General features: G+C 28.6%; 1 protein-coding gene across 1 annotated transcript; it reads right to left on the minus strand.

The window, feature by feature from the left end:
- Window positions 1–18,968: 18,968 nt before the first annotated feature.
- On the minus strand, window positions 18,969–24,444 carry LOC129962070 (40S ribosomal protein S14). Its single transcript, XM_056075781.1, has 5 exons — window positions 24,288–24,444; window positions 23,318–23,489; window positions 20,846–21,007; window positions 20,441–20,517; window positions 18,969–19,089 (listed from the first exon to the last, which is right to left on the minus strand). The coding sequence occupies exons 2-5, from the start codon at window positions 23,464–23,466 to the stop codon at window positions 19,022–19,024; spliced, it is 456 nt and encodes a 151-aa protein (XP_055931756.1). The 5' UTR covers window positions 23,467–23,489; window positions 24,288–24,444; the 3' UTR covers window positions 18,969–19,021.
- Window positions 24,445–27,555: the final 3,111 nt, after the last annotated feature.

Genomic DNA, 27,555 nt, shown 5'->3' on the forward strand with positions numbered 1-27,555 from the left:
TTGAATTGTGTTATCGTAGCGTAACTCTTAAATGCATATTATGTATTTTAAACAATAATGGTGGAAGAATTCTTTTGTATTTTTACCCTTGTAAAGATTAATAAATTTCATTTTTGAATTCACATTAAAGAGAATATTCTTTTAGAGAGAAAGTATACACTTCAGATTGTAGTATATGCTTAATATGAGAACATATTTTTTTTTACTAAAATTTATATAGAGCTGCGGTTTAGTTTAGGATGATATTTATCTATTAAAATTTATATATTCCCATTGGTGCTTTGGCACGTTAAGCTTCAGTGGGGAAAAATTAACTTTTATCAGCAAATTGCGATTACATTGACGAAAGCTGAAATTAAAAGATTAAGTTAACTCTTGCCGCAAACTAAACCAAGAAAAATGTCATTTTTATACGTGTCTATAAGAAATAAATTGAATATGAAATATGATATTTTCTAGAAAGTTAAATACAAGAAATAGGTTATATACACAATGTGTACTCTAATCAGGTAACAATATCTAATTTCTAAACAGTGTTAGGCGCATCTAGTAATGATTTAAGAGAATGGTCCATCAAAAATGATCCAGGTGAAATAAAAAATACTACTTTCCTCAATTTGAGTCAATAAATATTCTAATTCTTTAATTTTATATTTCTTTACAGACCGTCGATGCTATGAATCATACTTAGCAAAATATTCTTGAGTCACTAACATTTCAAATAAAAGAAAATATTCGCTCTATTGCGACTAAAACTGATGAATGAAAATTTTAATATTACTGTCTTACAAAAACAAATGATTTCAGATAATTCTAGTGACAAACTTAAAGAGGATACACCAATCAGCGACTGGAGTTTCTTCAAGACTGATTAGCTTAAAATTATGAAATTGTTTATTGTCCTAATAAACAATATTTGAAACTTCATCAAACTCATTTCGGTCAGAAATGGTCGCAGAAGATATAAACGGTTTTTTTTAATATTATTATTTAAAGTACTAAGAATATTTGACTCATTATATCAAAAGTTTGTATTTTTTAGAAGTGCATTTATAGACTAAAACAAAGTAGAATATTATTATTTACATTTTTAAATCCTTTTGAAATAAAACTAAAAAGCGAATTTTAGTAAGAGACAGAAAAACTTTTATTGGATAATTCTTTGAGAAATTGCATAAATTATAAAAAATATTCTTTAGTGCACTATAAACTAATTTGCTGAAAAATTCTGTTTTCTGCGCTCATATTTTTAAAAACATGAACATGTTTGGTTTCAGCACACAAAAAAAATCCCTTAATTGAAATTTAATCATTTCCGCTTCAGTTTACAGTTCAAATTTTAAGGGAGCTGACAAAAATTTAAAGACATACATAATACCAGAAACAGAAATGCGTTATGATTCCACAACAGTATGAGTTCTATGACTATCAAAGTTTGAAATATAAAATATTTTGCTGAATACCACGTTACATAAAATATTGAATTGAAGATTTTAGTGATCATTAATTTCGGTGAACCAGCTGGTTGCTAAATTGCTAACATTGTATAAAAAACGCCCATCTGTACATTATAACCATAAAAGCTTAGTATAATACGATTAATACAAAAATACAAAGTAAGAAAAAATACTGGTTGTTATAGATGCTTGATTATAGATTCCTTATTTAAGAATTTAAATTTCATAAAATTAATGAACGGCATTTTGCGTACTGAGCTTTCAAAAAGAAGCCTACATATTTATTTGAATACGTAAAATAACTCCATGATCTCAAGCTAAATCATTTGTAAAACTGACCAAAACTTTCTTTGAATGAATCCACTTACTTCTTATATATATAATTTTTTTTCTAAAAAATACTTATACTAGTTTTTTGGGAGAGAGCAAATAGGCATTCGAATTACTTTTTCCTATTTTTTCCCTTCAAGAGATAGTTAGGCTTAGTTTATCCTGACGTAACTTTGGTCGATTCAATAAGCAAAATAATATCGTCCATCATTACCTCTCTCGCTCTTACTGACAACACAAAAAAGGGAAAAAAGAGGGCCCTAATGGAATCATTTCGGGGTGAGGAAAATCATCAATTCACCAAAGATGCCTTCTTGATAACCCTGTTTGACATGCGGAATCAATCGACGAGCGATGTTTTCCCGCGCTCTGCAACAATGGAACGGATGAAAGAAGAAAAGATCCTCCCAGAATGCATCAGGAAAAGAATAGAAAGAAGGAACTGCTGGATATGGATGTCCAGACGATTATTTTCGCTGTTCTATTCCAGCAACACCTCATTACGGTCCAAGGAGGCTAAACGAAGTTCACTAGGAACACATAATGCAAAGGAAAAACGACAACCGTAAAGGGAAAACTAGGCATGGGAAAAAAAAATTCCTCGTCTTTTATCTGAAAATGGTTTGCATCTTAGAGAAATAATAATAACGTATTTGCACATCACATTTTTTTATAATATTGCAGCTATAAAGCTAATCTAGTTCTTACCTTTCTTTCTGTTTTCATTCTAAATAATTTTTTTTCAAGCCTTTATTTTGTTTCATTTTTTTCCTTCAGATATTTGCTTTGATAAGCACAATAAAGTATTATTTCCGATTTCATATAAATAGTTTAGTTTATTTCGTAATTTTAAATTATAAATTAGTTATCTAACCAAAAAAATTGAATGGATGCCAATTAATATGATTGCTGTTAATGTTACCATTCGCTTTTTTATTATCAAAACACCCTCTTGTCCCTAGCCGGCATATTCAAATACATACAAAAATATTCGTTTAGTCTGATCACCACACCGCTTAATGTTATCAAATTAATAATACAACCAGGGACAGTGGTCTCCCCAAAGCTTACTCGCCTACTCTCGTCACACCAGACAATGCCTTGCATGGCATTGGCGTACAATAGTTACAAAATATCAACTTTTGATGTGAATTTAACCTTTTCACTGACTCTATCGTGTCTCCTTAGCGAATTACTTGACGATTTATCTCTGAAGTGCGTTAATAGAATCTAAAAATCAAATTTGTGTTTTAGACATGTTTTTCTCAGCCTATTAACACAACACTGCATTTGCAGTCACAAAATTCCATTCCAGATTTGATATATTTAAGTTATTGCACTTTTGAATTATTTTTTTACATGTTTCTGAAAGTACAGATCGACTGACAATCAACCTTTTGTTGGATTTGGCTCAAAACTTGACAGGTGTCTACAATGTAGATGTTAAGTCTGTGTGTCGAATTTTATCCATCTAGCTCTCTCTGTTCTGTAGTTAAATTATATTCGAGCAGCCGAACAAAGGAACTTCCTCTAAACAGATTTTACACAAAATTTTATAGAAATCTGCAAATTTGGTGTAAAGACAGTATACCAAATTTTAAATATATTAATTTAACTAGCTCAAGGCGCTTTTGAGTTATCTTTGTCACGTACAGACAGAGGGACTTGTTCAAAAACGTTTTTTTAGAACTCATTGAAGTCTAAAACGTGGAGATTCATCAAAATCTCGAGTTCAAACTTTTTGACAATTTGACTATACTTTATCTATACTACGTGTACAAGAAAGTAAAAACAACTGATCTTTTATTTTCAAATAGATTAACTTTCATGAAATTTCTTGTTCCGCTTGTAAAGAAACATCTGAGAGTCAATTTTAGCAAAGGATGAATTTCACATTCTTTTTTTTTTTTTTTTTTTTTTTCAAAACAATCTAGATTCATTTAGATATACAGCTACGCTGCCAGATCCGACATGAATTCTGTATAACAGTCATAAAACATTGTTGTTTGCGAATAGATTAAGAAAGCAAAATGGACAAATAAGAACTGATTTGAAAAACAAAATTGAAATGATCGTTTACCTAATGATGAATCAATGTAATGTTGAAGCGCAATTGGGAATTTCACAGTCTTTTCTTTGTAAAATTTGAGGAATCGCAAGATTTTTGTGAATAAAACTCAATAATAAATGTTTGTAATTCCAACAGGGAAGAATGCATTGAAAAAATCAACGCCGAAATGAGTCAAGCGCTTGATATTTTGAAACCCAGGATCCTCATTCAACAAATTTTTAAAAAGCAATACAAATATATATGGAAAATATGCAAATGAACCATTAAAAATAATAAATATAAAATAATAATTAATAAATTTTAACTGATATTTTTGAAATAAATGGCAGATAAATATAAATTAAGTATTTTATTATTTCTTTTCGGTCATGATAAGAATATAGTTGATTTCACTTAATTCAGCTATTGTTATCGATAGTTAAATTAGCTGAAGTTTAGTTGAATTATCAAAACTCTAAAGTCCTTGTTGCGGCACACAAGCAAACACTTAAGCGAATTTACTTTTAACTTGAGTGGCATCACCCTTATTTTTATTGTTATTCTAAAAACTACCTTTTACTTGTAACGTCTAAGCATCGCGAAGAAATAAATATATAAGAAATTTACAAGTGTCTCTCAATATATGGTGCCGAAAACTCTATGTGAATCAGGACATTGAATCTATACTTCCTGCTTTTTACGAAATATCGGCAAGTTTACTTTTTTACTGATTTTTTGTGTTTATACTACGGATTACTGCAATGGTGACACCTGATGAAGCTATAGACAAAATGGCGCAACCGAAACGGAAACGGAAAAACTATTCGTCATAATATTACTCATTTTTTTGTTGGAATAAGTAATATAAAAGATGATTTTTCAATTGAAGATGTGGAATATATTTGTAATCGCTTAACTACTGCTTTAAATGAAATGAAAATAACAGATGATCAAATGCACAATTTATTTTCTGATGAAGAATCCGAAAAAGATGTTTTACAATGTGAAAGCTATACGGATAATGCTGAATTTGCAATTTTAAAACTCAAAAAATACTTCAAAATAAATTAATGCCAACTAAAAATTATTGATTCGGCTATTAATAATACTAATTTGGCGATAAATTTAAACCCTTGTATTACAACACCTGTTACTCAATCATATGCAGTTAAATTCTCTACAATTAAGCTAGAACCATTTAAAGGCGATTGGCAAAGTTTTCGGGAACAGTTTCAATCTTCCGTAGATGCTAATACGAATTTTTCCGTTATTGATAAGCATGTTTTTTAAGAGGTTATTTTCCAAGGTGAACCGAAGCGATTGTTCAATGGTATAAGTGTTGTTGCCGATACATATGAAGCTACTAAAAAACTCCTTATTGACAAATATGGTGACAAAAATAGAATTATCCAAGCTCATTTGGACTTTCTAGAAAATTGACGCGCGAAATCTATCGCCAACATCACTGAATGAAGTTTTTATTGAGTGTAATAAGAGTTACAGGTTCTATGGGCTTCGGGAGAGAATATTAACGCTTATGGTTGAATTTTAACTCCTAAAATCTTAAGGGCATTTCCTGATGACATTTTTCGCCGTTGGGTTATTTTTGTGAAACTTCAGAAAATTTCGGAAGATGATATAACGAAATTAATACAATTTCTCTCGGAAAAGGTAGAAGGCGCACTTGCAACTCTGAAAATCAGAGGTGAGCATTCTGTTCACAATGATTTTAAACCTTCCACTGATAAATTGTATGTTAATTCCAAAAACACTAGGCCAGTTAAAAAACGTTCTTCATTTTGTGCTTTCTGTTATACTAATGGACACTGCCACAAGACTGTAGCAGTGTAACTGATATAGATACTCGAAAGCAAAAGTTAAAAAATAGTAATCATTGTTTTTTATGCCCAAACCTCGGTCACAACTTAAATAATTGCCCATGGAAAGACAACGCCCGTTGTTATAAATGCAAAAAAAAGGCGCCATGTTTCCATTTGTAAAACTGTAAGAATCCAAATTTAACTACTTTTCCAGTTACTTCTACTAATAACGCTGACATTATAACTCCTAAATTAACTCATCTGCAAACTGCTCGAATATGTGTGAATGGCTCAACCAGTAAAACAAAAGTAACGCGGTGACTCTTAGACGGTGGGAGTCAGTCCAGCTTCATTCATCCTACTGGGATTACTTCCAGCAATTGAAAATCGCTAGCTCAGAAAAACTGAACCTTCAAGCATTCGAATCCATTTCAACAAACACTGAAACGAGACGGAAGGTCAAATTTATCTTGTCAAGTATTTGGAGCAACTCAAAAATAAATATACAAGCATTTGAAAGTTCGAATACTTATGCCTTTCATCCATCTACTCCACAACCTGTCTCTTATTTTGCTCATAGTCAAAAGTTGAAACTTGCTGATCCATCAGACAGCTTAAACGAACTTACCTATAGAAATTCTAATAGGTGCTGATTTTTATTGGACTATAGGGCATACTGAATCTCCTATTAAACCTTCTGCAACTCATGCGTTAATACCTACGATATATGGATGGATTCTTTCCGGCAACCGTTCGTTCACTACTGTAGCATATTCGTTTCTTCAGTTCACAACATTAACGCAGAAACTTTGGTAAGCTGTCTGGACGATCACGTGAGATAGTTTTGGGACTTGGAAACAGTTGGCATTAAAATTAAGCAAGATAAAGGGATGACTACTCATAATTCTGAAATTTTAAGTGATTTTTCACAATTCCTTTTGCAAAGTTGATAACGTCGTGTTATAAAGTTGCCGTAGAAACCAGAGGTGCTTCTTTCATCTAATAATGACGAAATAGCTCCCAAACGATTTCAAATACTCCGTAACAAACTCTTCACTCATTCAGACTTAAAAGATATTTATACAGAACAGATGCAAAATTATATCGATAACCAACATGTTGAACTTGCCGATAATAGTCCTTGCAACGAATCAAAATTATTTTACCTGCCTCCTCATATAGGGAAAAAGCAAAAGAATAACGAAAATAAATGGCGAATTGTATTTGACGCTTCTTCTTATACACCAGGGCAACCTTCCTTAAATGAGGCTCTTGAACAGGGTCCTAATTTGCTTCCAGAAATATTTGCAACATTATTACGATTTCGACTTCACAAGTTCGCAATCCCGAGAGACGGACGTCAAGCATTTTTGGGGGTAGGCTACAATTCTCACGGATACCACTTGAACAAAGACACCCAAAACTACTTGAAGGATCTAAGCACATTTGTCTACATCACTTCTATGTTCGTGTAGTTCTTTCAAAATTACGTTTCGGTTTTGGATACTCCGAAGTAGTCAAGCCATCATGCGAGTGATTAAAACTCGCTTACCGTGCAAACTGTCCCATGCTTAGTTTTAATGAAATAGAAGCCCCCCCCCCTTTCCAGCTGACAGACTTACTCCTTGTATACCTTTCGATACTACTAGGATAGACTTTGCCGCTCAGTTTATATTAGGACCTATAAACCTTCAAATACAGCTTATATCACGCTATTTACATGTTCCACTACTAGAGCCTTGCATATCGAACTTGTTTCTGACCTTTCTGTAAACAAGTTTCTTTTGGCCTTACAAAGATTTGTCAGTAGAAAAAGACTTCCACATACTATATACAATGACAACACCACCATCTTCCATGCTGAAAACAAGGAACTCATTTTCCTTTGGAATACATTCACTTCAGCGAAATTGAAGCAATTCTATGCTCACAATGGTATAAAGTGGGAGTTTATTGCACTACGAGCAACTTGGTGGGGAGGATGGGGGGGAACGACTAATAGATCTAACCAAATGATGCTTTCGAAAATCACTTGGTCGCGCATTACTAGATGAGGAAGCTTTAACTACGGTATTAGTGGGAATAGAAGTCTCGCTCCACATCAGACATTTGATTTATGAGGGTGGTGAGAATGATACAGAAGAAGCTTTGACCCCAGCTCATTTCCTAACTGGTCGAAAGTTGACCACTGTACCATCCGGACCTGAGCCTAGAAATGAAAAGCTCATAAATATTTACAGATAACAGCAAGATTTACTGGATACATTTTGGAAAAGATGGTCCAAAGAATATCTGTTGGAACTACGTACATATCATCAAGTACGAATTGTAAAGCAATCAACACGAGTAAGAGTAGGAGACTTAGTCCTATTACAAGAAGATCTACGACCACAACATACGTGGAAAAAAGCTCTCGTGATGAAATTAATTGATAATCGTGACGGAAAAATTCATACTGCATCCTTCGTGTCAAAGGAAAGGAGATTAACCGTCCAATTCAACTGGTCATATCTCTGGAGGTTGACCAGAGTGGGGAGGTTGTTGCGGCAAGCAAGCAAACAATTTAGTATAATTAATTTTAGGTTGAGTGGCATCAACCGTTTTTTGTTGTTATTCTAAAAACTACCTTTTACTTGTAAAGTCTACGTATCGCCAAGAAATAAATATATGTTTTACTAACGTCTTTCAATAGTCCTGAAACAATCACATTAAACGGTATAGTTTTTGTAATTAAATCTTATGAAATTAATTGGAACAGTATTTCTCAACCTTTCAGTATTCGTGGCCCAGTTTTCAATCATAATTTTCATCTGCCCCCCCCCGCTTACAATAAATATTTATAACAATAATGTATATTGAGTATTTTGTATTCTGTTTTTAAATTATTTTTAATTAACTGCCAAATAAAGAGTAAACGCGAGCCAACATTGGCGAGAAACCAAATCTGGCATTTTGCCAAGCGGGTGTTGAACAGATGAAGCGAATGAAAGCGGGAAAATTTAAATATTATACTTGAAATGAAAGCCAAGCAGGGAGATAACGTTAGAAGAATATGAATGTAGAAAAATTCATTAATGAAAGTTAACCTAGACGGGGTGAGCTAAATTTAGAAACTGGAAATACATTTTTTCGAATAATAAAAAAAAATAAAACTAACTAAATGACTAAACAAAAGAGAAAAAAAGTAAGTAATGTTTGTGGAAGAGAATCCACATCGCCGATGCCGTCTCAAGCATGCGCAGATGTTTTCTCTTAGGAAGAAGGAAAATGTTCGATAACACAAGTTTCAATTCCAGCCAGTCTCATTCCAGTCGATCCTATCGAATATATCGTGAATGTGTATTTTATATGTTTTCGTGTCAATTGCAATTCACCATATTAAGCAGGCAGCAGATTTATGCAGACTCATGAATAAATTTTTAAGCGGAAGTAAGTGAGCATTAGACGACAGTCAAGCATCAACAAGTACACAGACGAGCGTGGTGCCGAAAATGAAATCAAGAAAATATTCTCAAGAATACTTAAATTTTGGGTTTACCAGTGCTGAAGAAAATGAAGAAGAAAGGCCTCTGTGCATCATTTGCTCAAAAATGTTATCCGCAGGCAGCATGAAACCTAATAAACTTAAACGACATTTGGAAACGCTTCATAGTGAATACGTCATCAAACCCAGAGAATTCTTCGAATTAAAATTAAAATCATATAAAAAACAAAATCATTTTTTAAAGAAACTTAGTCTGTGAATAAAAAAGCTTTAATTGCATCTTACAAAGTTTCATATAAAATAGCCAGATGTAGAAAAACCTCACACCAGTGGTAAAGATCTTATTTTGCCAGCAGCAATCGAGATTGTAGAAACTATGTTTGGAGATAATTTTTCAAAACAACTGCAGTCCGTTCATGTTTCAAATGATACTGTTGCTCGTCGAATTGGTGATATAGCTGAAGATGTACAGTGTCAGCGTTTCTCGAAGTTGCGTGACAAATTGTTTTCAATACAGCTTGATGAAGCAACAGATAGTAATAAAGATGCTCATATAATTGCCTATGTAGGATTTTGTGATAATGTGTCAGTAGCAGAAGTTTGTAGAAGTGAATAAATTTTATATTTAATATTAAGTAATAACTTTTAATTAATAATATGATTGAAATAACAGATATTTGGAACGCAAACGCATATTTAAAAATAACAATAGCAATATTATTTGTTATTCAAAAAATCGTGGATTATGCATCTCTACATGAACATGAGAGTCATTCTGACTCTGTAATTCAATGGGGTCAATTCACGGTCACGAGTGAAGTACCAAACAAACCGTTTCTGTTCAATTTTCAACCGTTCTGCGCATGTCGGGATGTCTGCCGATAACGTTGATGAAACCAATTTTTAGTAAATGTTACGCTAGCCGATCAATTATTAAAAACTTCTGATTTTTCTTTTTAAGATATTATTTTGAATTACTTTCTCCAAATTTTCGTAGTTATATAATTTTATTTCTTATATTAAAATTTTAATTAGTATTTTCAATGGAATTATTGTTTTTGCATAATTAATTAAAGTCGCTTTTTAATTCGTTTGGTGCTGCTTAATTCTTTCCTTTCCCATATCCTTTTTCCCCTCCTTTTTTTTATCCAAAGGATAGATTTTGACAAATGACTATGGCAGTGTTTTTGAAAAATTACATATGTTCTTTTTTTATATGTTATTTAAATATTATTGAATGTTGAATCTTATAAATATAGTTCTTTTTAAAAATAAATTATTACTCTTAGATAAGTTAATATTTTAAAGCTTACTAATAAAATTATTAAATTTTTTTTTCTTATCTAATGATTTTTATTAATATTGAGACTTTGATGTTTTCAGTTTGCTCAGAGGAAAGAACATGAAATTCAAATTAGTATATATTGAATAAATTATGTTTACAATTTCAAATTATGAAATATAAAAGGTATAGATACCTTTTTTTAAATCTGTGCAACTTATGAATCAGTTATTTCATTTTAATTTGTAGAGTTCATTACAGGAAAACAAACAAAATTACACTTTCATATTTTTTATTTACACATTACAATATATATATATATATATAGAGAGAGAGAGAGAGAGATAAAATATATATGATAATTATTTGAAAAAATGTGATCAAATGGATGTTTCAATGTACTCAATAATTCAAAAGACTATTTATCAACATTTATTTTTCTAGACACTTAGAAAAAATATAAACACAGTATGACAAGAATGTCAATGTAAATGATGAAATCAATTTTATTCAACAGAAACATTCTAAATACTAAACAACAGGGTTTTTTTTATCACGAATAAAAACATTATGTTGAACAATATACTTTTAAAGCAGAACATTTATGAAATTTTTTTTAAATGTTAAAGTTACATTGATAAAAATTACATTGAATGAATATCATAAAATGAAACATACAATACAGTAAATTTAATAAACAAGAATATATATATATATATATATATATATATATATATATATATATATATATATATATATATATATATATATATATATATATATATATATATATATATATATATATATATATATATATATATATAGAGAGAGAGAGAGAGAGAGAGAGAGGTTAAATAGGATATAAAGATGAGTTAGAAAAAACACTTTTATGCTTTTACAAAATTTTATAATTCAAAATTGATATGTTAAAAGAATAGGAAAAGAAAGTAAAACATGCATGTAGCAATGAAGTTGGGAATAAAAATTATATAATAAATGCTGATATGGAAGTTGATTTTCAATGAAAAGACCTGTATTCATTAAAACAGAAATCACTGAGGTGCACAATGGTATAACATGATATTATGATAACAGTCAATTTCAGTTTAAATACAATAAACTATTGACATTTCATTTTGAACAATAGAAAAATTGTTCGATATAAATTCACTTTGAATCCATCACAAATCTGCAAATGTAATTAGAAAACTAGTAATAATGATTTCTGTAGCCATCCATTTTGCTCTTTTGTTATTAGGCATGATTACCCATCAATAAATGAATAACATGAATTACTAAAAGATAAAGAAAACTTTAAGGTTCATAATAAAAAAAAAGTAAAACCTCATAATGCATTTTATTATAATGCCAAAAACTAAAAATCAAATGCAAAAATTATTTGACGTTAATTAATGGTTTTTATACTTAACTAATTTATATACTTAATTAAATGACATGTGTTTTCAAAACTTAAATCGCAGATGCGATGTTATTCTCACACGATTACGCATAGGGCATTCTCGAATAACGCATAAATATATACTTTTAAAGCAGCCACCACCAATTTGTAATCGTTGTGGTGATAGTTTAACTATCAGACATATATTGATCGAATGTCAGTCACTGGACTCATTGCGTCTTAAGTATTTTAATACAGTTGTTCCTTGTCTTCCGCTTTTAATAGGACATAAACCGCATTTTAATATTTTTCTGTATTTAAAAAAAGCGGGTTTTATCAAAGAAATTTGATATGTTTTTTGTTTTTTTTCCTTGTCGTTGTTCTTAATTTGTAGTTGTATTTTTTTAAAAAAAACAGATTATAAACATTTTAAATAAAGTCTTAAGCACCAAAATTTTCATCTAGTAGCGGCGCAGTTTATCCAGAGAATGGATCTTGCGCTAGTATAATATTCACTCACTCACTCAAAACTTAAATAAATATATATATTTCTTAAATATAACATTCAATTTATCAAATTAAGAGCACATTTAATAAAATACATCAATTATATATATATATTATAACAGTCAATAAGAAAATTCAATTTTCAATAGTTAGTAAAGATTTCACTTATTAAATAAATCTTTAAGAAATTTATTCACTTCCACCTAAGTTTAGCATTATAACAGTTGTTATTTTTGCAACAGGAGTTTGTTTACTTACATTAATTAAATTTAGATAAGATTCTTTGGAAAATTCAATGTAATATTCATGTAAACATTTTAAAACCTTCGAAGCATATTCAAAATTATCAGAAAGTTCATCAAATGTGAATTACAAATGCTCTCACGATTTTGTTTGATTATTTTTGTTGGCAAATCGCTTGCCGATTTCTTTTTTTTTCGAAGATTTTTTCTAAAAAATTACTAAAACATTTGCGATTACTGGAATTCCATTTACGATTTAAGAAATAAACACACACTGAATGAATTCTTCAAAATAATCGAAGCATATCACCGACTTCGAAGGCTTGAAAAAATCTACACCAAAGGTACCAACCCTAGGTAGGATTGTTGAAAGGAAAATAAGAAAACATTTTATCATGACAGTCACTCTTGTGTTTCGCATTAAAGCATCCATCAGCACACCAGTATTTCCTCTTTTAACACATAATAAGAGGAAAGAAAATGACTCAAAAATTATAACTTCAAATGTAAGCAAAAAAAATCCGCTTCATACTCGGCGGAGATCGTTAATGGCAGACTAATCGACGAAAGCGGTGCGGATGAAACTTAAATGCCATGTGCGGATAGCTCATGACATGTGACTTTTACTTCACATGAATTGACCCCATTGCAATGCGATTTAAAGAAAGACGGTTACTTCGCACAACAGAAGACACTCCTTCCCTAAGTGGGGACATTCTATCTTTGATATTCGCTAACCGAACGTTTCTTTCCTCTATATTTTCATTATCGCGCAACAAACGAACCGTTCTGGCATTTAATGTGCTCCGGCCAAGATTGGATTTCCTTTTATTTTGGGCATAATGAGTTTTGAATCGCTGCTTAAATCAGACGTAAACAAAGAAATGTATCGCATATGCATAGCACAGGTCTTGCTATTTATGCACACACCGTTTGATTTTTTAGCACATGCGCAGATAAATGCAAAGCATAAATATTGCTGTCTTATGCATGCGCGAATCGTAGTAGGAAAATAATTAAAATCGCAATTATAAATTTATATTCCCTTTTTTATTTTGATATGACTTCAATATACTAAAACCTTCCCCAATTAATTCCCCTTCAAAATGGTACAAATATCTCCAATATCAGTTAAGTATTTCTCGGGTTTTTCTCTTTCAAACATACAGACGCTTTAAGAAGACATCATTTAGTATAGATAAAAATTTGGAAATAAATTTGGAAATTATATATTTTTATAAATCATACAACTAATATACATAGTTTATTTCCGTTTCTTCTTAAAATGGAATTCTTAATGCATATAATTAAGGAAATAGATCGAATTTGCCGAAATTCATTCATGCACATTTTTTTCTTTCTTCTTCCTATTTTTTTAACTCTCGATTTATTAATTAATAGCTATCTTATAAGTAAATCCTCCTTTCATTTTGCACACCCACTTACTAAGTAGTCTCATTGCCATTACTCTATTCCCTGTTACGTCCGGAGGTTACGAACTATAACGTCAAGCACTCCGTGACACTCCCCTCAAATCGACAAACTGTAATGGAATATCCATTTACTTCTCCATTCGGTAAAATTGGAAATATCTACACGCTTATATTCTCCGTCATTGTTTGGAGGAATTTTAATTTTTTCAGAATCTACTTCAGGATTGATCAGTTCAAGATTTCAATTCCATGTGTGTTGTATCACTTGATGTGAATTAGAGAAAAGAAAATAATTTTAAGATTCCACATAATGTATATAATAATTAATCGCTAAAAAATAAATAAATAAAAAATACATTTCTTAACTCGCTAATGAACGAGCTTTTTAAAAGATGGGTTTTTTTATAAAATTTATTTTCTATTCTGGATTAAAATTACTTGGAAACCAAGAACTAATGCAAACATTTTCCAAATGAGTTTCGCACCTCCTAAGTATACCCTTTGCCCGCTCGCTACGCTAATGATTTAAATTTTTAAAACATATATATATATATACTATGGTTTGTGCGTGTCTGTGTGCAAAAAGCCCCTGATTATTAGTCACTGTGAGTTACAAGAAAACACTGCACCATATATTCATGTTCCATTAAGTTTTGAAATTACATTTACGTAAGCGTAATACATGTGAAACAGTGCTTAACAAATTAACTTTAAACATACTTTATTTCCATTTATGCATCTTAGATGGCGCCACGAACTAATCATTTTTTTTTTGTTTGTTTGATTGTTCATTCTTAAAGTATTTTATTCAAGGATTAAAACTTTCAGATTTCATCAGTATGCAATTTTAAAAACATTTGAAGCTCCTAGAGAGTTAACAGTCTCAAACGGAAAGCATGCAGTTAGTTCTTTCAATTTAAAGCAATTTTTCATTCTTAAAATTAATTCATTACAAATATTTTTGAATATAAATCAATTTACTGGGTGAAATGGTTGTCATTTTTCATAACTCAAATCGTTTCTGTTTATGCTCTCTCTATATATATTTTAGTAATTTTTAAGTTTTTCAAGAAAAATAATTAGTAAAATTTTGCAGTCAGATCTTCAGTTCGATATTTTCTGTTACCAATAATCCAACAAATAAAAATGAATTGAAATAATTTTAAAATAAAAATTAAATGTTTTATGTTTAAAAAAACACTTCAATTTTTTTTTTTTTTTTTTTTTAAATAGCAATGCTTGATAAATTGACTTTTTCTGTCAAAATCAATTTAATAACAGTCCATAAAAAAGCCATTAATTACTTTTAATATAAATTTTAAAAAAATGTACTTTGTTTCTTTAACTCCCAATGTATCTTGCAGTTGTAGTTCAGACCTTATATCGCATACCTTCGCATATATCAAATTATGCGAATTTTATACCATGCCTTTCGACTTAGAACCCATTCATTTAAGTTTGAGGTTATTTTTATCTTTGCCAAGCCCTTTAAATAAGCAATTTAGCATGCTATGCAATTTGAATTGAATAGATAAATACAATCATAGGTAAATATACTTGCACTATAAATAAGTGAATTACAATTTGAAAATGTCATTTGTTTAGAACTTCCCATCTTTTTGCAATTTGAACTAAAATTTCTGTACATTTTTCGATCAATCCCTTAACATTCTCACTGTACAGATAAATATAAAAATTAAAATTATCTCGTTGATTATTCTTAACAAAAACACTCTCATAAATTAACAGGGATAATAATTTACCATTTTGCTTAATATAAATATTGAAAAAGAACAAATTTTGAAAAAGTATATGTAGTCTTGTTTTGCTGCATTAATTAAAAATGCATACTAAAAAAAAAAGATATGTTTTAACACAGAAATTGAAAAATAAAGAGTTAGTTAATGGGTCATTAAATATTTTTGAATTTATTGTGATAAAAAGTAATTGAGGGGTTAATTCTACAAAAATTTTATGATAGCTGGAGACTTATAAAAACAGCTCAAAGATACATATGCTCCAAAAATATAATAATGTTGTAACTATTATAATGTAGAGCATTTCAGCCAATATTTAAACTATATGTAGCTGAAGTAATTCTTAATAATACCAATAACTCATGATTGTAAATCTAAAATAGCACAGAAAGTAGACTAAAATTAAAAATATAACTTAATTTTATTTATTATAAAAACTACTAAAAATTTGTTTAATTTTATGCAAAAGAAAATAAAAAACGAGTTCATATTACTTTTTTTATGCAATACATCAGAGTGCTTAGTGAGAAATTGCTGCAAGAGTTAAGCACTCGAAAAAAAAAAATTAACTTTATATCATGCATACATAAGCCTGCATATTTTCCAAGTGCAGTATTTTTTTCTGCTTTACAATAACATTCTTTTTATTAGAAATAGTTTAAAATTTTCATTTTTAAAATTAATTTTATTTGCATAAAAAATTAAATTTTGAATATGTAGGTTTAAAATTTAAATATTTATTTTTATGACACTGCAAAAGCATGTCATCTGTTTTAATAAAAATTCCTCGTGCTGACAAAAAAAAAACTATCATTACTAAAGAAATTAATCTTTTATAAAATTAACAATATAAACCTGTGACCTCTTTCAACATTTCTTAAAATTACTAGTTAACTTAGATGGATACATCATTTCTGAAAATGTGATATTGATGTAGGATACAAGCATATGAATTACCAAAAATTTTGTATTTGATTTTTATATGTACAGCAACAAATAAAATCTAATATGGCTGCAATGGAAAGTATAAATTCCCTCCTATGCAAACTCACAATAATTAGCAATTTATTTGCAGCCTCATTAAGCTGAGATAATGCATTCCAAGATGGATACCATCATAAGATAGGGGAAAACTGATAAAAATATACAGCAGAGCAATGCCATGTTTTAATTGAGTTTTTTAGGTGAAATTTATAGAAAAGAATAGCAGCATTTAGAATTCTTCAGCCAGTAAAAAATTTATTACGTCATATTTCTTAAGTTTAATCCAAATACAAAAAGAAAATTTTCTTACTTTAGTTTTTAAAAAACTACTAAAAAAACATGATTATATATTTTACAAAGAAAGGAAAATAGTTTTCCTAGCTTTCAAAAGTAACAAATTCACAAAATTGAAAAGACGTCAGCTCTGTAGTTGGAAGTAAAATGAAAATAAAAGACAGTTGATGCATTTTTAAAAAGTATTTTTTTAAACTTTCATTATTTTAAACAACCTATTATCTTAAAATTTAGGGCAAAATCTTTGAAAATGTATTTAAATAAAATTGGATATCATTGAGAAGTCCCTTTTGAAAAAAATAATCAATAATATGGTTCGATGTAATGGCAGAAACATGTTAAAATTTTAATTAAAATCCCATTTTTAGTGGGCCTTTCTAATATCCGAGAAGCAAATTTCTGCCAAATTTCAACTTCAATTATTTGTGATGGTAAGTTTCTGTCAATCAGGACAACGCTCTATATATGTAGATTTCAATGGGGGGGGGGATATGTCTGCAAGAGTTACAAAAAGAGGAAAAAGCAAAAGAAACATTTTTAGAATTTTTTAAAAATTTCAAGCAACAGATCTAGCACAATTTAACTAAAATTTGACAAGTTTGGTCCAATAAATGGAAGGGGACATTAAAACAAATCGACACGAACAATTCTTAAATGTGTAATGGTCAAAAGAAGCTTCACTATAAGTGTTTTTAGAGCACTCCCATGTTCATTTATCTCTTTAGCACACCAAATTCATCCTGTGCAATTTTCATTACACAAATAAAAAGGTTAAATATACATTTATCAGGTATAGCTAACATATTCATTATCTTCAATTCCACTGATGCTCGAAGATTTTTCAAATCACAAGAAGCATGGCATAGTATATATGTCATACTGTCCTTTTGGGATAACCTTCACAATATTTCAATAAACAATGGACATTGTTGAAGAGGGAGTGGGAAAAACCATTAAGTATTATTTTTATATGTTGATATCCATTTTTTCCTTCCCATTTCAAAAAAATTAAGCACCTCAAAAATGGCTTCGAAATTTAAGCACTTTTCATGACATTAAGCAAAATGTGCAAATTGTCAGTTTCAAATAATAGATGTTGGATATTACTATATTTCAGTAAAAATCTGTAAAGCACAATTTAGGTTGTGATGTAGTGACAGGAATTCAGATGAATAAAACAAAATTCATAAATTCTATTACAGATTCACAATTTGCCACCAAATGCAGTACAGCCAATTCAGGTGTGCAATTTTCATACTGCATCATCAAAATGGTATAAATTTAATAAAGTGCACAAAGCAATAAAAAAAATGTGAAAAAAATACTTTAAATTCAATAGTATAAAATTTTTCTTAGTAACAGCATAAAATAAGATACTTGTGAAATCTAAACTTAGAATGTTCTTTTATTTTCCCCCTTGTTGTATGAAAGATGAGGTGGGGGAGTGCTTAATTTGCATACTGAATACCTCATTTTGTCTTTAATTTAGAACAAATCCATTACTAAACACTCTAATTCAATTTCTGAAATTTTCAGTCGCAAACTTTATCAAGATAATCATAACTCAAAATCTTTTATTTTATCTCATATGACACTACCAATATAATTGTCATACCTTAACTTTTAAATTTTAAGGATGGACATGGGAAGGATCAAGCTAAAAAGTTATGGCTAATATTGCAAGTAAAAGGTATAATATTCTTATAAGTATTAAAATATATGTAAATGGCTATATAAAGTTTTTTTTTAAATTTACAAAACTAATGAATGTACTTAAATAGTAATATTAAAATCTGCCAGCATCCTGAATAACATTTTGATGTTTAATTAAATTCAGGAAATTAGAACACATATCAAATAGAAAATAAAACCATTTGTTTATAAAATTGTTTGTTTTTGTTTATAAAATGAAAGTCATACAAAACAGTATTAAAACAACAATAACAGCTATTTTTTCCCTTTATTCACAAATAAATGATTGTTTACAATCTTCTACCACGTCGTCCACCTTTCCTGCGAGTAGTATCTGATGGAATAGGGGTCACATCCTCTGTAAAAAATTAAAAAAAGGCATTATTACAAATAACTCAAATTTGTGAAGGGTAGAAAAGATTTCAATATGTATGAAGTTCCCAACAACATCAATATATTAATATTTATATAATTATTTTAAATTTAAGATGTCTAAATTAAAAATTAACATTAAACAGAAAAAGGTAAACAAACTTAAATATAGCATTCATTGCTAAATTAAAAAGGAGCTGTTGAGCAAAATTGCATTAAGAAACATCTTTCAGACCATTAGAATTTGTAAGAGCATTTAAAATTAAAATGAATAATATTTTAAATCTTACTATTTATTACTTGAGTTATTTAAATTCAGGTACTATAGAATACTGGAAAGACTGAATTTCTCTTTTAAAGACAAAAATCAAAGAAAAATCAGCTACCCCTCGAAAAGCTGACATGACAGGTGTTTTGAACAGGTTGATAGACAAAAGAGAATTCAGTTTAACAAATGGTTCTTAAACAAATGTATGCTTTTAGAAAGCCTACATATCTTCAAAACCCATCTGTGTAAACAACTAACAAATAAAGCTGGCTTTGAAGAAATAATATTTACTAAATGAAAAGCAAAAGAAATTTTGCAGTGATATTAAGGTTCTCAAGTACTTCCGATAATTTCAATGAATGAGCAATTGGGACCTTTCAGTATTCATAAAATCAAATTTGAAATCTTAAAAGTAGGATGTTAATTAAGTAGGATGTTAACTAGGACAGATAATTCATAATTTTTATCTTTCAATATTAAAAAATACTATATAAAGATACACAAGACTAATAACAGAAAAAATATATAAAAAACTGTATTAGGGGAAATTCATAACTTCACATATTTATTCATTCAGTAATTTAACAAATATAGATAAAATTGTAGTTTTTTTTCATATAATTAAGATGGTTCATTTCAAGAGAAAAAGATTCACTATATACAAGTTTTGGGAATATTTTTAAAGAGTTAAAATTATAAAAAAAGTAAATTATTTCTTACTCTCTATATAAAAAAATTCATATGGTGTAGTTAAGAAAATTATGATTAACCAATTTTTCACTTAGAATAGTATGCAAATATCAAAGAATGAGTATCATTATTTTCACTTATGTATACAAAGAACAGGTTACAGATGTGAAAAAAATCATAAGATGTATTAAATAAAATGCATTTTAGACTGGCGTGCTATATGCAATTACAAATTCTAGGAAATAAAAACTAACATTTTATTTATACTTTATCATATTTTTAGAACATAATACTGAAGAATATACTAAACACTAAAAGATAGTTGATAAATATTTCAATTATGAAAAGAAAATAAACTGCAAAAAAAAAAATCAATTACCTATTCTTCCAATTTTCATTCCACTACGTGCCAAAGCACGTAATGCTGACTGTGCACCAGGTCCAGGTGTTTTTGTCCTGAAAAATTTTTACAAATACAGTTAAATATCATTCATTGAAATTTATATAATGTATGAGGTACTATTTCAGTATGAAAAGAATTAATCAAAAATTAGGTGAAAATAAAGAAAATAATTCACTTGCTAGTAATCTAATTAACTGATTCTTAATTTAAAAAAGCATAATATTTAATCATTTTAAAAAATTAAATACCACTTTCACTTGATCACGTGCCTTCCACGTTAATAGTAAAACGCTTCCATGTTCCTTTTTTCAATATCTGGCATTTATTTTAAATATAACTGAATAATTCCTTTAAAAAATAAACAATATTTTAAAAACTTACCTTGTTCCCCCAGTCGCTCTTAGCTTGATGTGCAATGCAGTAATTCCGACCAATTTGCATTTTTCAGCAACATCCTGGGCTGCTAACATAGCAGCATATGGAGAAGCTTCATCTCTATCTGCTTTTACTTTCATTCCACCAGTAACCCTTGCAATTGTTTCCCTAAAAGAGACAGCATATTTAATTGTAGAATGATAGGTTAATTTTATGATAAGTTATATTTTATGCGAAATCACTGTGCATCTGTCTCAACACCTGTAACAAATTAAAAAGGAAAGAGAAATACTGATAAAAACATTCCAAGATAAAAAAAGATTTTTATGTTCAAAAAATGAAACCAAATTAATTTCTTTCCAATGCAATAAATTGACTTCATTAGGTATAAAGACGATATCTACTTATTGATTCAAAATGACATACTGCCATTAATTCTAGCTAAGTCGCTCATAACAAATTGTACTATTCAAAGCAACAATTTATTAAAAATCAAAATATTCATAAATTATCAATTTCAGAATCATGTTCAATAATCAAAATACCTATATTCAACTATCAGTTGTTTTTCTTTATCTGTCAGACAATAACATGAATCTTTTAATCACTCATTCACATATAGAAATTCAATACAATGTGATTAAGAAAAGGTAAGACAAAATCTTAAGCAACATCAAAAATCTTTTAAAACATCAGGAAGTAAAAACTGATTCATTCCAAACTAAAAATCAGCCAATCATAAATTTTCAAGATACAAAAATCTGGCTGAATAAAAAAAAAAAGAAAGAAGGAAAAACTTTATATCAGTACTTACATTAAAATGAAATCATAAATCCATATATTCATAGCTACTTAGCATAAATTTAAGAGTGATATCTTTATCATATAAGGTAAAATTATTATTAAGAGATTACTTTATCAATATATAGATGGATTTTTAAGCAGACTTGAAATCAAACTAAAAATAATTGAAAGTTTTCAATGATTAATTTCATTGGGAAAAAATTCAACAGCTGAAATTAAGCCATTATTCAATTTATTAATGAAACTTATGACAACTTAAAACTTAATTATCCTTGGATTTTTTTTAAAGAAAAATGTTATTCCTGTTAATTATGCTTCTACAGCAACTTAACTGAGCCAATTTCTAATGTTATATTTAAGAATGATAATTTTTAGTTCCATTCCCCCCCCCCCCTTTCCTTTTTCTAATTCTTAATTTCAAACAGAAATCGAGAATTTGAGATACAGTATCTAAACAATAAGAAAATATCACTATGATCTTATATGTTCAAAGAATATTAGTCAATTAAAGGAATATGAGAAATAAATGTTTGTTTTTATTATACAGCAAAATTTCTTAATTTTTCAGAGTATTTTAACCCATTAAGACCAATTTACATTATTATCTGTATTAATTCCTATTTCAGTATTTTTCTGACATGCTTTTTTTTGAAATTCAGATGTATTTTTAGCTTTATAACAGATGTTTCAAGATTTTAAAACAAAAGTCTAAAGTCAAATTACAGTATTTGTGTGTAACTACATGCCATTAGCAAACAGTCAATAATTAATTTCTTTGATATCATGTTTATAGCAACCAGCAATAAACATAATGCCCTTACTGATTTTCTTTAATTAATCACTAGATTGCAGATCATGTAAAAAAATACCCTAAGTATATATATGCTGTTTTTAATTCATAGAAAAAAAACAGACTACTTTATTCATGTTTATTTTTTTCTTCATTATATACATTTCATGCTAGGCAGAAAAAAGCAGGTATTTCTCAACAGTAGTTAAGGATATCATAAGGAAAAAAAAAATGCCTTCCAAGTCAAAAAAGAATGTTAAAATTATACTTGATACTAAGCTTCGCAATGAAATAGAAGAACTATTATAACTCATTTTACTACACTAAATTGTCAAAAGAAAGTGACAATAAAAGTCACTTGAAAGTTTCTCAGCTATAAATAAGGCATTTTAAAAGAAAGTTAATTTTTAGATTTAAAAAAATCCATCACAGTTCAGTGCATGCACTAGGAGGCATTTCTTTCATTAAAAAAGAGCCAGATAGAAAATATTTACAATTAATACAGTGAACTCCGATTACTCACGGAAATAGGAGGCATAATAACCATTCATCTTTCTATGTATCACTCCTTAACAAAGTTAATTGTAAAAAAATGCTAATTTCAGGGCCCTCAAATGAACGGTAAATAATATTTTAGCCTGATTTCATAGATGGGCATGCTGCACTATTAATAAATAAAGAGAATAAAACAGAAAAAATTGTTTCATTACTTTTAAAAACACAATCCTATAGTAACAATTATATAAATAGAGAATAGATCTTGTGCCTTTAATTCTCAAAGTACTGAAATCTCAAAGAATTATAAAACTTATGACATGCACATACTTGAAATATTAAAGTACATTGCAGAGGCTGAATGATTAATTCTCAAAAATATTACATACCTCCCAGATAAGTCTGTTACATGGACAAATGTATCATTAAAACTGGCATAAATGTGAGCAACACCAAAAACATTTTCGCCTTCCAAAGCTTGAGGTCCAAGAGCAACTACGGGCTGTTCTTCCTTCACCTTTCCTTTACGGGGTGCCATTATTATATTTTATTGTTTCCTTCCTAAGAAATAAAGTACATATTAAATACACAGTAATACAGATATTAGACATCTGTCAAGAAACAAAAGTCATACAATAGTCAAAGATCAAATTCAAAAAAGTTTTATGAACTTCATAAAATAAGTATAACAATAAATACAAATTTACATAGTTGGATATGTAAATCATCCAGAAATTGATCGACCATTAGATTAGTCGTACCAAAAAAAAAAAAAAAAGGCAATAAGCCCCCCCCCCAAAAAATGCATCAAAATAGGCTAGAAACTAATTTTTCAGTCAGCGTCTACCCTAGAATACCTTGGCTGTCTTTAGTGTTGCAAAACGCATCTAAAATATTGATTTAACACAATTTGAATACCATGATTATTATATTATGTACCAAGTTTAATCTATTAATACCGAAATCATGCTTCAAAATATGATTAAAAAACTTTATTCAGGTTTCATTTTCTTTAATTATCAATTTATCATTCCGAAATCTAAATTTATAATAGTTAAAAGGTTTATAAAAAAAAAAATCTTCAATGCATTTTTTTTACTATAAAATTTCGATATCGAAATATTAAAAGAGAGAACTAAATTCGCAGTATTTAATAAATTTTTAAATATTCTTTTAGCTCACTTACTACTAATAAATTTACACAAAATAGATAATAAAACAAATCCACAGCAGGTATAGACATAGTTCAAACACAAAACATCAAAATCATATAACGGAAAGACGAATGCAGATATAACATAACAATTCCATATTTAAGAAATTACGAATAAAGAATGATGAAAATATAATTTTACTCACGATTAATATGGATTATAAATTTATCTACGAAGCCCACATTCACAAACACACACTTCGACACACAAGAATGAAGGAAGAACGTTAGTTGAGAAGTTTCCGTCCTGCTAACGAACCATCCCATGCTACATGTTGCCACTCACCATTAAGTTTTGTATTTCCTGTTTCTTTAATTCTACTCTTAGCGTATTCCAACTTGGAATCTGGCAACTTATTTTTAGTTTAGATTACAGAAAAAATAACGGCCGTATTCACCAAACCGGTTGCTAAACATCGGATCGTTCAACCCATGATCAACGACAAATCATCAACCAATGATCATTGGTATTCACGAACGTTAATTTCACGACTAAGCATCAAGGTTACGACAAGCAGCTTTTTCTGCCTTTTTCAACCGGAAATGGATCTTCATTGGTCTATATATATCACATGATTATCAGCTGATGGGTGGCGTTGTTTCGTGTTTTTGTTGTTATTTTGTTTCTTTCCCAGATGTGTACAAGGAATGTGGTAAGATCAAACGAGAAAACAAAGGTGATATTGCCTAGTGACAATCTCACCGATTTGCTTACATGATATTATAGCTTTTCGTAGGATTGTTTCTATGACTATACATTATTAACCAAGTATATTTTAAATTTCCACTGTATTATTATGTAATAAAACATTTGAGCATTTGCTCTCTTTTGAATTGAGAATATGCATATTAGCTGTGCTTTGAATAGTTTTCCAATGAATTAAACTTTTACAAAAGGTCTATCTGAATTAAATTTTTGAAAAAAATGCATATTAACCTTAAATTAGTTAATTTACTTATGGAAATATTTAAACATTTTTTATATAATTATAGAGTATATACATAAACCATAGAAATAACAAACTGCTGCAAACTGATTTCGCAAGTGAGGAGTTCATTGAAGTTTCTTCTAAACAATGAATTTAACAAAAATTGTAGTATCCTGTATTTTTAATATAATAAAAGAGGAGGAAATGTAGTGTATAAAATCTTGCTTACAAGTATTATGACTTTCATCTTAGTAAATAATTTTCATTTACACAAAATATTTCAATTTCCAAAGGTTATTTAAATTGTAATGAAAAGCAATGATATCTCTTTCAATCCCACATAATTGTTTGCATGAAGTTTATAGCATATATTACAAACTTCTCTTTAAGATTGTTATTAGACTTTCAGCATTTATTTTTAAACAAATAGGTTTTAAACTTCCACAATATATTATATTTTTAAAAAATACTAAGATTGTTTTTGGTGTCAATATTTAAATATGTATTAGCTGTCTACATATTCAGTAGTTTTTGAGATAATTTTTTTCCCTCAAAGCTGAATAAAAGTAAAAAATACTTATTCTGTGGTATGCTTTTATTTCTATCGAAAAGCAAATATGGAAAAATTTTCTTTTATTAACTATCAGAATATTAAATTTTTACATATATTTTGTTAAAAAAGATATAAATTTATAGTTATAAATGTCAGAATATATACATATAAGAAGAATATATACATTCAGAATATATGCTGCAAATCAGAAGATTCAAATTATAAACAAAAGTCAGTGAAAATTGTATATGAATATTGAAGACCAACAATTTTTTTCACCAAAATAATTATTCATGCAATAAATTTGTATAGTATATAGTTATTGTGGAAGTGAAGAAGCTCATTATACCTCATATCTAAAACGTTTTGTAAACAATGAATTTAACAACTCTTTAAATTTGAATGGGCTAATTGTTAGCTTGACAACATGTACTTGACATTACATATCAGTATATAAATAATGTAAATATTGATGAAAACCATACGTATTTTAGAATTGATATCCCTGAATGAAATAAATGATTAATTTGCACATCATAAGCATTCACTTTTGTTCAAATAAATTGAGTGGCAAAACATCTACAATTAACAATACATTTTTTAACACTTTCTGCTTGATGATTCAAACTTAATCAAAAAGCAACATAGGTTAACTTGATTAGCCTGTCAGAAACTAGTAATGATATTTTAATTCTTTCAAGTAAATGTGAAATTCCATTTGTTTCAACAAGTTTTTGCCTTTTTCTTTTTTTTTATTCCCAGGATTTTGTACCAAAAAAGTTATTAATTTTTCGATATTTTAACATTTAGTTTCTACTCATACTTGAATAATATCTGTCACTTTATTATATTAATTTCACACGATGTTTTTAATTATTCATATCTTCATGACAATCATTACTTCCTGAAATCATAAACCTATGAGCACAACATCTAACTAAATACTGTTAAGTCAGCATAATTTCCTTTGTTTAATTGTCAAATTTTTCAACTCAGGATCTTGTGTATTTAAACAAGGAATCTCTTTCTATATTTAAATTTGATGAAAGATGATCCAAATTGAAATGTTTCAAAAAAGTAAAAGAATTTTTCACAAATTTTTTTTTCTTGTAATCATCTTAAATATTATTCTAATAGGTTACATTAAACTGTCAGTTAAGTTAAGTTGAATTTTTAAAATAAAAACCTCTTTTTTAAAATTTTATATTTGCATCATAATTCGTAGAAATTTGAATTAACTCGGATAAGTTATTATCTATACTTGTTTTTCAAATTCCAAAATTTTCAAATCCCAATTAATCTATTTTCTTTGTTTTTCACACACTTCTCAGAATGTCTTAAAATATGCAAAATTAAAAAAGGACTTCTGTATACAAAAATCTATTTTATTCAAATTTGACTCGAAAAGTAACATATATGAATTACAAAAGAAAATTCTGACAGAGAAGTTACAGCTTCTACAAGCATTAAAACAAAGTTCCATTAAAGTTACTTTAAAATATAACATTCATGCTGATTATTAATTCAAAATTCTTCTACAAGAATTACAAGGAAGTGTCAATAGAGGTGCAACATTAATGCTGATTCTTAATACAAAATTCTTCTATATGTGTCTTTTTATTTCTCTAATACATATACATATTGTAATAAGATAATGAGCACATAAAACCACTAAAAAATAACTACACTAATATGAGCCATACATGCATGTCATTTTCTATAAATCATAAAAAGAACAACATCAAATTAAAAATACATTTGATTTTCAAAGATGGGAATAAGGAATTATTTAGTCATTTCTATACAGATAAATTCAAAAATAATCAGGTAGAGAATACATTAGAAATAATGTTAAAATTTGTTATGTAATGAGAAGGAAAACATTAATAAAAATTGGGAATCATTTTCAGCAGATAACAAAGGTCAAAATTT

Source organism: Argiope bruennichi, chromosome 2, assembly GCF_947563725.1.
Source record: "Argiope bruennichi chromosome 2, qqArgBrue1.1, whole genome shotgun sequence".
NCBI classification, from domain to species: Eukaryota; Metazoa; Arthropoda; class Arachnida; order Araneae; family Araneidae; genus Argiope; species Argiope bruennichi.

What these genes read in the sequence shown, in the direction of transcription:
- LOC129962070 (XM_056075781.1), bottom strand. Translation starts at nt 23,466, where the DNA reads ATGGCACCCCGTAAAGGAAAGGTGAAGGAAGAACAGCCCGTAGTTGCT. An exon ending in AGAGCGACTGGGGGAACAAG is followed by an intron (nt 20,518 to 20,845) that starts GTAAGTTTTTAA and finishes AAAATTTTTCAG; the next exon opens with GACAAAAACACCTGGACCTG. An exon ending in AATGAAAATTGGAAGAATAG is followed by an intron (nt 19,090 to 20,440) that starts GTAATTGATTTT and finishes AATTTTTTACAG; the next exon opens with AGGATGTGACCCCTATTCCA.